At 44.5% G+C, this 15,843-nt stretch overlaps 1 protein-coding gene across 3 annotated transcripts in view; it reads right to left on the bottom strand.

The window, feature by feature from the left end:
• The window catches only part of trio (trio Rho guanine nucleotide exchange factor), a 251,643-nt gene extending 245,586 nt beyond the window's left edge, over positions 1-6,057 (bottom strand). For all 3 annotated transcript variants that reach the window (XM_055061522.2, XM_050192948.3, XM_050192949.3), the window contains exons 1-4: positions 5,880-6,057; positions 4,737-4,808; positions 765-879; positions 585-675 (exon numbers count right to left, since the gene is read on the bottom strand). In XM_055061522.2, coding sequence (XP_054917497.2) covers positions 585-675; positions 765-879; positions 4,737-4,808; positions 5,880-5,946 — 345 coding nt within the window. In that variant the 5' untranslated portion in view covers positions 5,947-6,057. The remainder of the gene's footprint in view (positions 1-584; positions 676-764; positions 880-4,736; positions 4,809-5,879) is intronic.
• Positions 6,058-15,843: the final 9,786 nt, after the last annotated feature.

The raw sequence follows: 15,843 nt of genomic DNA on the forward strand, positions 1-15,843 counted from the left end.
AGATAAGCAATCTATCAAAGCCACATTTTCCAGAAATATAACAGAGACTATTGATCTGCCATCAAACTAACCCAAATAGCAACACGAATGTTGTGGCCGCCTCAAAAATAGGAGACCTGTCATATTTATGGATGAGACTGGCCATAGTACAGACTGAATTAGTTTGTTTACAATGCACCTGAGGACAGCATTGCTGTGAAATGCAAATAGGAAGCTGGATCTACTTTTTTAGAAACTTATGAGGCATTTCTCTTTTCTTTTTCAGACACAGAAAAAAGGACTATGGCAAAGGCAAGGCACCACAAATCATCAAAACATGTGTTTTCTAAAGTACTCTAGATACCTTGCATTGACATATTGACTGTAAATTTCCATGTTAAGAAGTCAGTTCATCATCAAATTGGAATTAAGGAGAAGACAAAAAATAATTCAGCCCTCTTGAGGTTGGTTGGTTGGCTGGTTGGTTGGTTGAAAAACTTTATTGAGGTCCTGCAAGGCGTGCATTAGCATTAAGAACATACAGCAAGTTTCACTTCTACATGTTAGCTGGGACACCCTGTACATATACCAACACAGATACATGCCTGGAGAACTTTAAGGATTGGTTTCACCGTAACCCAGGTGGCTCCTCGCATGTCAATTACTACAGAGAAGCCAAGTTCTCTAGCTTCCTCACTGAAAAAGAGCAGAGATTTAACTTTAGAAAGAAACAATCCCTTTTCAAGCAAACATGTACAGTGAGCAGAGCGTCATGCCAACCTTACCAAGGAATGCTAGACAGGTAGGTTAAAACCTTGCGCATTTCTTCCGGTTTTAGCCGATCCGGTCTAGACCTAGCTGGGAAGGTGAGGACTGGACCTCCTCGAAGGTCTCGGCCACCTAGAAAAAGCAAGCAAGGTGCAGGATCAAAGATGAGAAGTTATCGGACACTCATTAGCCTTAGATTAGCCAGCTCACATGCAGCGCAATCATGTGGAAAAATACACAAGTTTCAATACAACTCCTTTACAACATAATAAAGTCAACAAGAAAAGCTTCAAACAAGTAAGCTCGAAATTTTAGGGATACGATACATTAAGTAAAAGTAGAATATAAAACAACATGCTCTATTTGGCAAGTATGGTGTGCACAACATCCATTCCACATTCTTTTGTTGCTGTGAGCATGACCGCCAAGGTAATGCACACCCTCCTATTCTTTCTTTTTTCTTTTATTCTGTGTCATGCAAGCACCAGCCAGAAAGCTGGTCAGAATCTTATGGTTCAGCAAAAGATCAAAGCCCCTTTCTTAAAGAAAGATGGTTGAATGCGAAGCTTTCCCCCAATGCAAATTGAATCAAAGTCAAAGTCCAAAGCCAACGACCACACAATGAACCCAAGAAATGCTGAGCAACCTGATGCTATGCATATGTGATTTGATTACTTGTTTAGGATTGCATTTTATGAAAGTTGAAGTTGACTGAAGACACATTTTGTTAAGTTGCATAGCCTTTATTTTAGATCATGTGGCCATTGATTACACGCACACACTCACACTTTCACGGACGACTCTACGCTTGCGTTCGCATGTGGCAGCCTCTTTTTCTGCTGTGCGCTGCACCTATGGCCTACCCATGGTGACGGCCGAGAATGCATTGTGTGACGCGCGTAATGCAATGCAGATATATACAATTCATCTGGGTAGCATGGCATTCAACCATCTTTCTTTAAGAATGGGGCCGTTTTTTTTTTTTTTTTTTTTTTTCAGATTCTAAGACGAGCCCGTGTTGATGCGCACTTGCTGTCTCCAATAAGCAGGGAAGCTCAGTTAATCGCGACAGGGGTGGTGTCATGCCTAGCAGAGCCAACTTGCGCTTCCAGTAAACTTTGTGCGCATGCGCTACTCTTGCTTAACTCGTCGATTCGCGTTGTTATCAGGCACTGACCGGCTGGCCAGTCAACGCTGGTGCGGTACTGAGAATGTAAACTGTAGTGTTCTATGCAGATGTGTAAGTTGGCTTTCCTGCAGTGTGTTTTCGGCACTCACGGACGAATCAGTGAGACAGAGAAAGCTTAGCTTTAAGATGGCAAACTCAGCGACCATTAGCATGTGAATACAAATCACAGGCTAGCACAAATGTCACCTTATTAGGTTGTCTCACCAAGCCACACACAGGCCCTTCTGCATTCCTGAGCTTATCCCCTTCTGTTGCCACCACCAACAGCTGATCATGAGAAGGTGTGTGACAATATTATGGTACAACAGCCATCCCAGCAGGAAAGTTTGATAGACAGTAGATGCATTAACCTGCACTCTATGCATAGCAAGTGCTAATACCACCAACCAATTTACTCTGTGAAAACACATTGATTTGCGTACTGGTCAATCACTGAACCTCATTAAGATGAAGTTGCAACTGACACGAAAATAACTTTATTATATCTGATAATCCTTATAAACTATACATGCTGATATTACCTAAACAAAAATTTCATGCAGTGCTACAGCACAAATTTCATTACTATTCTACACACATGCCAATCCCAATGACAACATCTGGAGAAGCCCTAGTTCATAAGGAATGTTGAAAAAAAACTTCAGTCTTCACCCTTTCAGCTGACGCATGGTCAATCCAATACTTAAGCCATTTTCTGAATTGAATTCACTGGACCACAATGTTAATTTAGGCACACATATGATGGGATCTGTCAGCATTTGGTATACCTGTTAGCAATGGGAACATCAAGTTTGCTTTGATGTATAGATTCAAACCTGACATATAAACATTAGGAACGTTCGAATAGTGAAATTTCTTAATCAAATCGAATATGAATGTTTGAGAATACAAATATTCAAATATCGAATTTAATATAGAATATTTTCTCACTTACAAACACAGTGAAATATGAATTTTTCATGGAGTCCATGTGGTACAACATGAGGCTTATACACATTATCTGGCCCATGTGCGCAATACCATTCACAATTGAACATCCAGACGACTGAGGTGTTTGTAAGTGAGAAACAACTGCTTTCAGTTATCTAGAACACCATGACAATGGCCACAATGAAAAAGGGGTACAGCATGTCACCAGGTGCACATACAGAGCTGTGTTTGTTGAAGCAGAGGAGCATTCAATACAACTCTTTCACAATAAAATAACGCCAACAAGAAAAACACGGCTAAAAGTGGATGCAAATATGGTGAGATTGGTCAAATACACTGAGAAAACAAATTTCTATATAGGCTCCCTAAATGCAAGCCATTTTTATAGAATGACTGGAACTTGTTGAGCAGAAGTTATCTGCTCCACGCATTCGCTCAGGAACTGGCGCCTCTGCATAGCAGCCACTGCTTTCTTTCATAACAGTTTTCACTTGCATCAATCTCTGCTCCTCAAGACCATTAAGTGTTAAGTGTTATCCCTCATATTAAAGAAAGAAAGAATAAATATTAAACCATTTCAAATAGTGAAGTTACGGGAGTACATAAGCTACTGAACAATGTGTTTTATCTCAACATCTTCCTATAATTCATGAAGAACCCAACATTCAAAAACAGCGAAATGACTTATGCAACTGCAGTGAATGTAGGCAACACAAAACTGGTAGTTTTCATGTAAAAGTGTGGAAGCCAAACATATAAAGAAAAACAGCAAGTGCAATAGTGATAAACGCTCAGTCGGTGAAATAGAAAAATAAAAAGCAAACATTTATCATATACATTACGCAAGGCTTCAGAGCCCAAGAGATCAAAAGATGTTTACCTGGCTCGAGCTACTATGCCTGGCAGTAGCAAGGTGCAATAGTGTAATAGCTGATATACAGCAAAGATAAATTTTTATCATTCAAGGAAGTAGATTGCCTCAATGTTCTCTTCATGAACACATTACAGAAAGTGGCCTCACATATTACATTTATTCCAGATCATAACTTCGCTGATACTCAGCGACTCTTTTGCTGAATGACAGGCATCTGTTAATTAAAATTTTGCCAGAGTTTACAGTAATATGGGTGTTACATGGTAACAATTTCGACCACAACTAAGCCCGAACGGGACTGGATCTCTCAATCATGACTGGCTCCTTTGTGCAAGCTGTGGGAGGGAGCCTATCACGGTCGAGAATTTCCATCAGTATCGGGCTCGAAGTGGCAGTGTGACACCGGCAAAACTTATAAATAAGCCACTTTGTGCCGCAACTTAAGATAGCGCCATAGTGGCTAAAAGCAGCAAAAACCAAATGCTGTCAAAGTTTTCCTCAAGCAACCACTCAAGCCCAACCTAGCAACACACACGATTGTAATTGCATGTACAGTTACATACAGGAGTTACATACAGGTCAACACCATCATGCAAGAAAGTAGCAACAAAGGTCCCACAGGAACATTTCTGAAAAGCAGCCCCCTTGCACAGAAATAATCATCACACATGTATGTTCCTGAATGTTGTTTAGGTGCAAGAATGCCTAACAATTATACCCTAGTACTGTGCACCATTCACTAACTGCTACATACACTTTCTTTGGCCTGACATGTCGCATTATGAATACGCTCATCATTCTTGTGAAATGGTATAACAAAGTGATTTTTTTGTTATGACCAACACCACATACAAGAATCAAATGGCTGCACAAGGTCACCTGCGACCTGTCTGCCACATAACTGTCCGAGTCGAGCACAACACAGTAAAAGGTGTAAATGGGTCTCAAAGTTTGTTGGTTTCCTACATGAGAAAAAAAAAAGCTACGAACACTGACCAGATAATATGATGAGCCGCTCCTGCAAGAGGGGTAGTAGTTCATGTGCTCCCTCCATCATCCTTGAGGACCCTGAAAAAAGCACAAATCGGTGTGCCTTCCCTTCAGCATTAATTAGCCCTAGACATATTAAGCTTTTAATGAGTAAATACTCCCTGTTGTTAATGTAAATTTTATTCCTGGGAGAACACTAAGGATATAGAATGACACAGGCTCGCGAGGCAGTAGATATCGTTTAGCCATTTATCAACAGCGGAAAAGAAATTTCAAGAACTGTCCAAAAACAGGTGCGCTTTGACACTGTCTGCACGGGTATAATGCCAGTCGTCACATGGACAACACTGCACTTCAACCCGACGTTGCCGAAAGTATTAACTGCAGCCTGTCATTCAATAAGTACTCTAGCAGTTGTCGCTTTGCAAACGGAAAACGCACATGCTACTTTTGTAACGAAGCAGACGCGATTACTAATTTTAATCACGCTGTGCGCTCCGTCGTCTGCGTCACGACAGTTGAATTTAATCGTTTGCAAAGTCGAATACGGCCCAAAACTGCACGCACGATTTCGCCAGATACATATTCTAGTGAAATGCAAAGAAACATCATGATACGAGATGTGTGTCAAGAGCAGGCGCAACACATAGGAGCAATGTAGCCACAGATGAGAGCCACAGAACAGCTGAACAAAATAAGATGCGGCAGTAGCAGTAAAAACGCATAACGGTATTCCAACGCGCCACAAGAAACCTCTTAATATTAACTACTACACGTCCATCAGTCGCTACATTGCCTTCATAATACCACACTTTAGGCGTCAGTACTTAGGCCAGACGGTGTAAAATGTTCATACGATTATTTTTTCTCCTCTCTCCCTCGCTCTCGTCATGTGCAGCTTCGCTTAGCATTCACGGCTGTCAACACCATAAATGCATGATGTGATTATAATGGATGGCAACAACTGTACAGAGAAAATAGGCGAACAGAAACTTCTCGTACAGTTCTTTTCTTCACGCCTGTTAACAAGGCAGTTCGCCTTTCTGCATCGGAAGGCAAATCAGACTACGAAGGATCGATCTGACATGTAGTACCGTTAGGCTAGAGCAGAACTCTGCGCTTACTCTTCGCTGTACAAAAGATCCTTACCAGGCTTGTAGCGAAAAGCTCCGTCGCTGTCGACTGGACCATCAGTAGATGACTTGGTCGCACACATCACCTATCTATGTTAACCAAAACATCATGATGACGCGTGAAAATAGGGAGAGCTCCAATATTGCACTTCAAAATACAGCATCACTAATCGGCCATGTTTACATCCATCGCCGCTCCTGTCACCATTGGTCGATAAATCAAAGACCTGTTTTATATCCAAGTAAATATCAAAACAATAAGCTGTTGTAAATACTGTTGTTAAATAATTAGACAGTAAAAACGCATTTTTATGACTCGGTATCTTATATTCTTGGAAACGCGGTTCATATTAGGTGCGGAGCTGCCGGCAGTAAGCATCAGAAACCAAAAATACCAAACACCTGACGTGCGGGTCCTAGTGCAGCGTGCAGCTGTTAATTATGCGTTTTTATGGCATTCAAACCTTTCTGACCGTCGTATAATCGGCTGTTTGACATTTCTAGCGTTTCATCTGAACGCTATTTACACTTAGCTAGATTTTTAAGTGTTCTGAATGCTTTTGTACCGCGTTGATCACTGTATGAATTGGGTGCGAAATTTCCATTGGCGTTTCGTTGTTATTATCATTGCTTGCCCTGCCTGTTCTTGGTGTTGCAACGAAATATTAGACAGTTCGAAGCCTGTTTGGAAGCAAAAGAGGGGAGTGGCACGGATTGCGCGAACTGTATGGTTGCTGACTGCGTTCGATTGTACTTGATCCCTCTGAACTGTAATGTTGCCTGTTGCATAAATCAACTTAATTGTCGCCCAGGATTGTGGCAAGTTGAATAGGCAGATTATTGGTTGTTTGCGTGGAAATAGATCCGACTGTCCCACTCCCTGATGGTAACATCTAACAATTTTGTCCAGTCGGAGCAGAAGCAACATCCTCATGGAAAAACGTCGATCATCCAGGCGTTTCTTTGGATGGGGCGCTAGTACCATATGTACCATATACGATATACGTACCTTTCAGGCTGGAAAATGAGACTTTGCAGAGTTTTCGCAAATGCTGGACGAAGTACGCAGACTAAGTACCGTGGACAGATTTGTGCCATATCTACCAAGTATCTACTAAACTCGCGCGGTTGGCGACATGCCGCGCGCACAAGAAATAAGCGCTATATGTCAACGTCTCAAAACAAAAAAAAATGAATAACATATCCTCATTTTTTGCTTTTCTTAGAGCTTGTGTCGCACATTTTTCGCGCGGCTTCACAGGTTCGCTTGTGGAGCACAGACATAGACGAGCACCAGCTGGTGATAGTTAAGCTTCACCGCACAGCCAATATGCACGTGCTAATTCTTCAGCACGCACGAAGCGGGAAATCCACAGCACGTGTTTATTAAAGGTATAGTTTTTTTGCTATCATAATCGTTATATGGAAAATGCCGTTAATTTCAACACACCTCGCGCACTCGTACATATTAAAAGCAACTGCATATCCGGGAAAAAAAAAAAAACTATAGGTACTTGAATGCTAACTGTGCGGAGAAGCTAGCTTGCGGAACTGCTACGTTGTTTTCGTTGCACCTCGGGGACCTGCAGGCAGCATGGATGCTTTGATGAAGGTAAAAAGTCGCACTTTTGCCCGAAAGGTGAAGCATCGATTGCGATAGCAAATTAGTAGACAGCTATACTAAGAAAGGATAGTAGCTTTATCGGCCGTATAAACTTGCAAACATTCGCTTAACCCAGTCAAAAAGAACCATTCAGCCCAGTTGGATATTTCAATGGGACCCAACTGGTTCCAATGGGGCATCATCAGAAGTCCAGTTGGACATCAGTGGAGCTTGGTATGCCAATTGGTCTCAATTGGAAGTCACCAGTTAGGTGAGTAATCTCGTGAAACAAACTAGCTGAATATATATATATATATATATATATAGGTCAATTATATAATGTTTCAAGTAAACTGAGAGCTATTTGTACTTCGGTGTGATAGATATGGAGAGAAGCATTTAGCTTTCTGTCAAGTTAAAACTCTCCTTTGAAATTTTACTAATTTCTCATGAACCACTTGGTCAACCAAGTTTTGCTTACATATCGCCTAGACATGTATCTCACATAGTGAAGTGGCGAATCTTGGGTATGTCAATGAAGAGATACCATAATGTGTTCATGCATGCATGAGTATGCTTCTCGAAAGGAGTTTAGGGTCCATCTAGGCTTTTTTTTTTCTTTCCTTTGTTTTTCATGTTAGTCCCAATTAACGACGTATCCCAGCACTTCAAAATTGCGTGCCCATTTTTCGAATGGGTGTCGCAAAACACGATTAAACTGATCCAAATTTTCGTTCCCAGTAGAAAATTTTAACTGGTTTGAGCAATTTTTTACTGGGATACTAACTAAATTAACAAGTATGGTGTCACGCGCGCACAAGTAAACATGAACACATCTCACTCGATGACCGTGCACACTCGCTGTAAAAACACTGGAGTGAGGAAGCGCGGCAGCAGCAGCGAGCGAATTGACCTTCGTGATGACTTTCCTTCAACGCGAACTGTGACGAGAACATAGCGCACACGAAGCTATCAGCACTCGGCGCACTCTGCTCCAATTGCAGATCGCTTTCAATATAGGGCCCGCGCGGCGGCGCCATACGCAGCCAGTAGAACGCCCCCGCCGTGTCCTCATCTGAGAGACAGTTTCTGCGCTGCACTAAGCCACCATAGCTGCACTTTACCCCATGTTCCTCCTTCCCAAACAAGAATCTCTCTCTCTCCTCTCACCCGGAGCCTTGCACACGATGGAGGAAGACGGCGCGCCACCTCTGCACTTTCCTCCTTGCGCGCGCGAGATTGAGCCACCACCGTCGGCTCACCCTCACACGCTTTCACTCGCACCTAGCATACGGCGCGCCACGTTATCGCACTTGTACTTTATGCGGAACATCACAGCGACGCCGATGACTGAAATGCGCCTGGAGTATCCAAAGCAACAAAAATTCTGTTTCATGGTGCGCGTCTCCCGAGCAGTTTTCTTCAGCATATATTATTAGGTATCATGAGCATAGCATCATTTCCACAGCTTTTAAAACGTGATGCCGTCGAAAAATGCAGGGGTAGAGTCAGAATGCATCCTGAGCTCATAAGCCAGTAAACGAAATCATTAGTTTTTATAGCGATAGCAACTATACTGACACTCCAGGCGCATTTCTGCCGTCACCATGAGGGTCGCGCGCGCCTGCCCGGGCTGCTGTATCTTGAAAGCCATGTGCGGCGGCGACAGAGTCCGTCGCGCGCTGTGTTTTCGCGGCTTAGTTCACGTTAATTGCTGCAAGACGCAGCACGGTCAATTCGCTCGCTGCTGCTGCCGCGCATCCTCACTCCAGCGTTTTGACAGAGAGTTTCCGCGGTCGTCGAGTGAGATATGTACGTGTTCATGTTTGCTTGTGCGAACGTGACACCATGCTTGTTAATTTATTTAGAATGCCTATGATTGCAAGTTTATGCGGCTGACAAAACTACTATTCTTAATTCTTATAGATGTCTACTAATTTGCTATCACAATCGATGCTTCGCCTTTTGGGCGAAACTGCTACTTTTTTTATCAGTCGATTGGGCATTTCAACTTTTTTTTTTGTGCAAGTAATGTCCGCCTCTTCGAGTAGACCAGCACATGGGATCTACCAAAGGAAATTTTTCTAAACCTAAAACCTCAAAATGTTTTCTTTTTCGGCCGTGCTGTTTTCGCGCCATATGTATGCATATCAAATCACAACTTGCCCAGAACTAAAACGATGCGTAAAATGGCGATCCCGCCAAAGCTGAATAGCTCAACGAGGGCGACGCGCTGGGGTGCCCTGAATGCCCTGTACGCGCGCGCGAGGCAGCCCGTTTGCGCAGCGAGAATCATGCGCCGCTGCAGTTATAGAACCACCGCAACAAGGGTACATTGACAATTAAGCGTTCTTACTATTCTCAGGCATCTTTGATCCATCGCCCCTATACGTCTCCTTTTGGCGCTGAGTTGCATTTTAAGTGCTGTATACCTATATCAGACCCTGCTGCCGCGGAGTGGTCGGCTTCCTCTCGTAGCTTAGTTGCCTAGTGGCTGAGCGTTGCATTTCGAAGCGCAAAACAAAACAATTTGCGCGTTACATTCGGGGCATGGTTCTTAATGTAACGCTGGTTGCTTTCGCCAGGCTGGCAATTCTTAAAACGAAATCACCATATGATAGTGCACGCTGAAACGTGCCCATATTCACTGTCTGTTCGATAGAACACATGGTGCCTTCATGTCATTCACTGGTCTACTAGTTGTCACAACTGTGCACAATTTACTGTAGTTGAAACAGCTTAGAATTGAATTAATTACAGCACACACGGATATGGAACATCGCTATAGGCTATATGAGCTACGTACGTCGATCGTACAGATTGGAGGGTCAAACAGCGTTGTTGCAGAATAAATTAAATTCAGCACACTGCAGCTCACATCTGCTGGGTTCAGTCACCATGAGAGGGCAAGTTAAACTTCGAAGCTTTCGCTCCCAAGAATTCGTATGCGTTTCCTTTTAGTTACGTGCTACCGGATGCCAACATTCCCTTTCATAAATCACATATTAGGCTACAGCTCAGATTTCTGCTCGGGAGATGCCACTCATCTTGGGGCCTGCATTAAAAGTTATGATATACGAGCAGTATTGCCTCGAGGCCCGCCCTCTTCTCGCCAATCCTGCCGATTTCACCGAGGTGAAAGCTGATACATGCAACTCTAAAAGTTCGAAAACCAGTACATTAGCGTCGAGACTGCATTGGCCATGCACTGTCTACCATATAGCTATCACCACTATTCCAAATCTCGTATACGTGAAGGCGGTCGTCTGCCACACTGTTCCCATCACATGGATCATTCCCGCTGCTCGCGTAGTTGCTGCCGCACCCTATCTATGCGCCGATCGACTACTTTTTAATTCATGGTATCCGTATACGACTTTGGATTTAATCGCATGGCAATAGAACTGCAGGGGTCTCGTGCGAAAAGCAGAGGCTCACCATAGCTAACTTTTCTCCAACCAGCTCAACTTCTTCCTCTTGCTGGGCTGTCGCCATACTCACTTCAATCGCCTCTGGTATGCATGATGAGGAGCCGTGGTTGCTCAGTGGCTATGGTGTTGGGCTCCTGAGCACGAGGTCGCGGGATCGAATCCCGGCCACGGCGGCCGCATTTCGATGGGGGCGAAATGCGAAAACACCCGTGTAGTTAGATTTAGGTGCACGTTAAAGAACCCCAGGTGGTCGAAATTTCCGGAGTCCTCCACTACGGCGTGCCTCATAATCAGAAAGTGGTTTTGGCACGTAAAACCCCATAATTTAATTTCTTTTTTAATGATGAGGCAGGCTTCTCCAACGATAGCACTGCAACATGCGTAACTGCCATCTACATGTATGCTCGAATTAACCAACTTCATGAAAAAATAGCCAGTTATTCAAACACACTCATGTGCGAGAGTTCGTTTCAAACTTGCAATCGTTAAGCCACTACCATGCATCTCAGCTCCACATGGTGTCCCCTTCTCTTTCGTCTTAATCCTGCCACCACACAGCCAGCCAGAACGCTTTCCCTCAAGTCCTACAACACAGTTGAGGCTCTCGATCAAGGTGTCCACAACAGCTCTATTACTCTATGCCATAGAGAGAGAAAACATTTATTCGGACCATTGAGGTGGTTGCTCTTGAGATCGAGTGGTAAACCAAGCTATCTTGATTACATACGGGATCCCCCTAAAAAAATCGAAATTTTTCAGATCCCTTCACTTTTCATTAACTCCATGCAGCTGTTCCAACCCTGCAAAGAAATACCTGTCCGGGTCAAGATAAGGTTCTCCAATTATCCTGTTCGCTATCTTGCCGATTCAAATTACAATTTCCTACTCCCTGTTAAAACACTACTGCAGCATAGAAGCACGCATAAATCATTTACATATCTAAACCAAGGAAACCACTTACCCTTCTATTCCTTCAACCTATCCCTCACCTCTTGAATTAGTAAACTCATGAAATGGTCAGTACTTCACCTTCAACAATATTTAATGGATGCATCCGAGCTACCTCCTACTCTCACGGGCAATCGTGTACACATCTCCACACAAGATGCCTTTTAACAACTTCAACACAATATACTCTTCGAACCCAGCACTTCAAAATTGCGTGCCCATACTAGCTTTTCATCTTAGGAAAGCCTTTGCTAATGTGAACATGGTGCCATTTTGCAGGAACTCGCTTATACATACAATTATGTTCACTCCTTCCCACGTAGATGCTCCTCCAAAGATTCGCTGGCACCTTCCATAATCTGTACATCTGTACCCTCAATCTGGCATTACCACAAGGCTCAGTTCTTTCCTACTTTTCAACCTGGCCATGCGCATCATCCATTACCTGCGTGCACCACACTGTGCAATCACATTGCCATCTGGTGCTACCTAGGTTCACCAGGATATACAAGATCGCCTATAGGACTGCCACCCAAACAATTCGGCTTTCTAGCTCCCCTGCTAAATTTGTTCTTTTCCTTGTCCATCACCCTTGATAGTACCCACCTCTCATAACACTGGATTGTTAGCTGAATTGTCATCCCACCCGTATAGTCAAATCCCTAAAAATTCTTGGCCTCCACATACAATGTGATGGTGGCCACATTTTCGACAAGGCGAACAAAATCTACACGTCATGTGCTGCGTCCCTAACCATAGCTGAATTTCATGTTCAGGATGCACTCTTATCACTACCAGCTCCCCTATTTATCCCTTCAAGGACAGTAACAATTACAAAGTATTGTAATAACTAAGTTATAACTAAAAAAAAAAAACATTTCATAGTTACTTTGGCACAGAGATAAAGGTGGACAACTTGTATTAATTTTTTTTTTATGTGGAACTGGTTTGGGCCCAACAGAGTTAATCGTCTCGACACTCTTGTGCACAAAGCAACGAAAATTGCTTGAGGCCTATCAGTGCCAGCAACGACTGCCAATGCAGCTGGGCATCCACAATGCTGCAGAAGTCATTCTGACCACACAAACAGTCATTTCTACAACACCAACGCTAACGGACCCCCACTTAAGTCTGCCACAGTGGTTCTTTCGAACGGCTATGCTATCCATCATAGGGAAGTTCTCTCAGTTAAGCCCAATGCTTACCGAACTACACGCCATCACAGCTCCTTGTCACAGTCATCCACACCGTCTTCGCTCATCTACCCATCATTTTTAAGAACTTGTGGCAGCTGGTCTCCTTCTCTAGCATACATTTTCCAAACTTATCTTCCCACACCTTTTATGATCATGTGTATACCTGGTCATCCCAGAGGTTGTTCCACACAGAGGCTGCTCACCTACGACTCTTTGCCAAGATCCCAACTTTCCTGGGCCAAGCTCACGATTCGTAACCTTCTCGGATTTGTCTCTAGCCCAGTCAACTAGGCTGCTACGTGTTTACGCCTCTACACCCCAGCTTTTCTTGAGCACAGAGTCCTTACATGAAAAGCTCAAACAGGTTCTCTTTTCCCCACACATCTACATCTTCACACATTCACGGAAGAACCGCCTCCCGATGCCACAAGTGTTGCAGTCATCCCAATGGGTCTCCTGCCCTCCTTACCCTCAACCTTCACTGCAGGCTCAGCAGTACCTGGCCACCTTTCTTGCAACTCGGGCATCGGTGGTACCCTGGATCGAGGAACCTTCTCGGAAACTGCCACTCCTCTCTCAAAAAGCCATCTCTAAAATTTCTGCAAAATTCACTTCGATAGTTTGGACTGTTCTTACATTACAAATAAGTGCCAACTCACCCAGATTTTTGCACTTATATGTGCAATCTATTATTATATCTATTATTAATTATATGTGCAGCACAATGTATCTGTGCTGACGGGCCACAGGAGCTCTTAATATATTGCTACAAGCTATATACGAATGACCATAGATTGCTCGCGAAGCTGATTTGAGCATCATCAAGATCTCCATGGTTATGGTCACCATACACTGTATATTGTGACCTTTAACAGGCACTGGAAATAGGGGTGTAGGCAATGCAGTCACATTCATGTCTTTGAAAGGGAGGCACAAATTGCCTATGCCCAAGGAATTTCTGGAGGGAGAAGCACTAAATTTTGACCACCAGACTTATGATTTATTAGCAAGGGCTAGCAGATCTTAATGAAGACAGCTTTTAATAATGAGCCCATCTTGCAGGTGACTGCACAACAGATAATCATAGATTCTACAAATCATATTGAAACGGGCAGAGATATAAGGTTAAATGGGACAGTGTTTACCCTGCAGAAGATATGGCCGGTAAAACCAGTATGGACGAACATTAGGTTAGCCCGACTACGTTGTCTCTTTCATCTTGTTGGTGATCATCGTCTTTGTCTCTCTTATGGCACCATGACATAACCACCGGCGGCGAAAGCGCCGACGCGGTTCCTTCTAGATGGCGGCCGCATGATAGGACTTGAGACGACCCACGTGGACAACATCGGTTGACGTGGACAACGGGGAAGCATCGGCTAGAGCTACTTCATAAGTCGCATCACTGTGCTGTCGGACGACGCGGTAAGGGCCAGAGTACCGGGAAAGCAGTTTTTCCGAGAGGCCCACACGCGGTGAAGGAGTTCAATGCAGCATCACCTCCGGGAGCTGCATCCGTCAGTTTTTCGGGGATGAGCATACAGAAAGGCGAGGCGATGAAAAATGACGGGGCAGGGGCGAGTGGGACCGACGATTGTGCGGCGATGGCGAACGGCTCGAGCGTCTGAGGGACGCAGAAGGGCTGTAGTCAGGGTATGTTGGGTCATTTGGAGCATGAAATGGCTGGCACTGGTTGTCATTGTGGCGGTAGGAGAATGTGGGGCGTGAAAATGAGGGCTGAAGAAGCTGAAGTGAGAAATGTGCCCCACGCCACTACAATGGAAGCTATCGGCTTGTCTGGTGTTCGCCACTAGGCCGGATCTCGATGGCGTTGAAACATCGGTGGAGGTCGATGAAGAGGGGCAGCGCTAAGCGGAGAGCGCGTGATGGAGCACACGGGTTGAATTCCTGCATTGGCCAGTTCTTCGCAGACAACTGCGTGTATGAGGGAGATCGTCGCTTGCGTATCCTCAGAAGGGCGTGCGAAAGAAGAGGGCGCCGCAGCCTCGATTTTGTGCCGCACAATTCGGACAACGCTATCTGTAGTGGACGATTGAATAGCCAAATGAGCATCTTTGCACGACGACGTAGCGGCGGTGTTGGGAAGTCACACGAACTGTCCGGCAATGCGACGGCTCTTTGTGTCTTCAAAACGTCTGCACTCATGGATAATTTCCGTCTACCATCGAGCAGTCTTTAAAAATGAGCAAGTTAAACGCATCATCGGCAATGCCTTTCAGAATGTGCCTCACTTTGTCAGCCTCAAGCATACTGGCATCGACAAAAAGCTAGGACATCAAGGATGTACACAACGTACGACTCGGTAGCTGTCCGAGGCTGAGAGGATAGGTCTTTCGCAGCGGCACACTTCTGACCAGCGAACTTGCCGAAGAGGTCGCGAAGTTTTTGCTTGCTTACGTTCCAGCTGGTCAACTCTTCTTCGTGCGTGTCATGCCAGGTGCGTGCTGGTCCCTGGAGGTAGAAGAGAAGATTTGCGAGCAACACTGTCAGGTCCCATCGGTTGTGTGCCGCAACGCATTCATATATGCCAAGCCATTCTTCGATGTCGACTTTCTCGGTGCCGTTACCAGAGAAGGAGCCGGAGTCGTGCGGATGGGTCAAGACGACTGACGGTTGCGGTGTCGCGGATCCTAACACTGTACTTAAGCCATCGGCCTGGTCGTCTGTCAGCATGGTAGGACGGCAGAGTACGAGCCCGCTGCGGATTTCAGTCTTGTGCAATACCCAGCACCTCCACCAAAAATGATACGGGCAGAGATATAAGGTTAAATGGGACCGTGC

This window comes from Dermacentor andersoni, chromosome 1 (assembly GCF_023375885.2).
Source record: "Dermacentor andersoni chromosome 1, qqDerAnde1_hic_scaffold, whole genome shotgun sequence".
NCBI classification, from domain to species: domain Eukaryota; kingdom Metazoa; phylum Arthropoda; class Arachnida; order Ixodida; family Ixodidae; genus Dermacentor; species Dermacentor andersoni.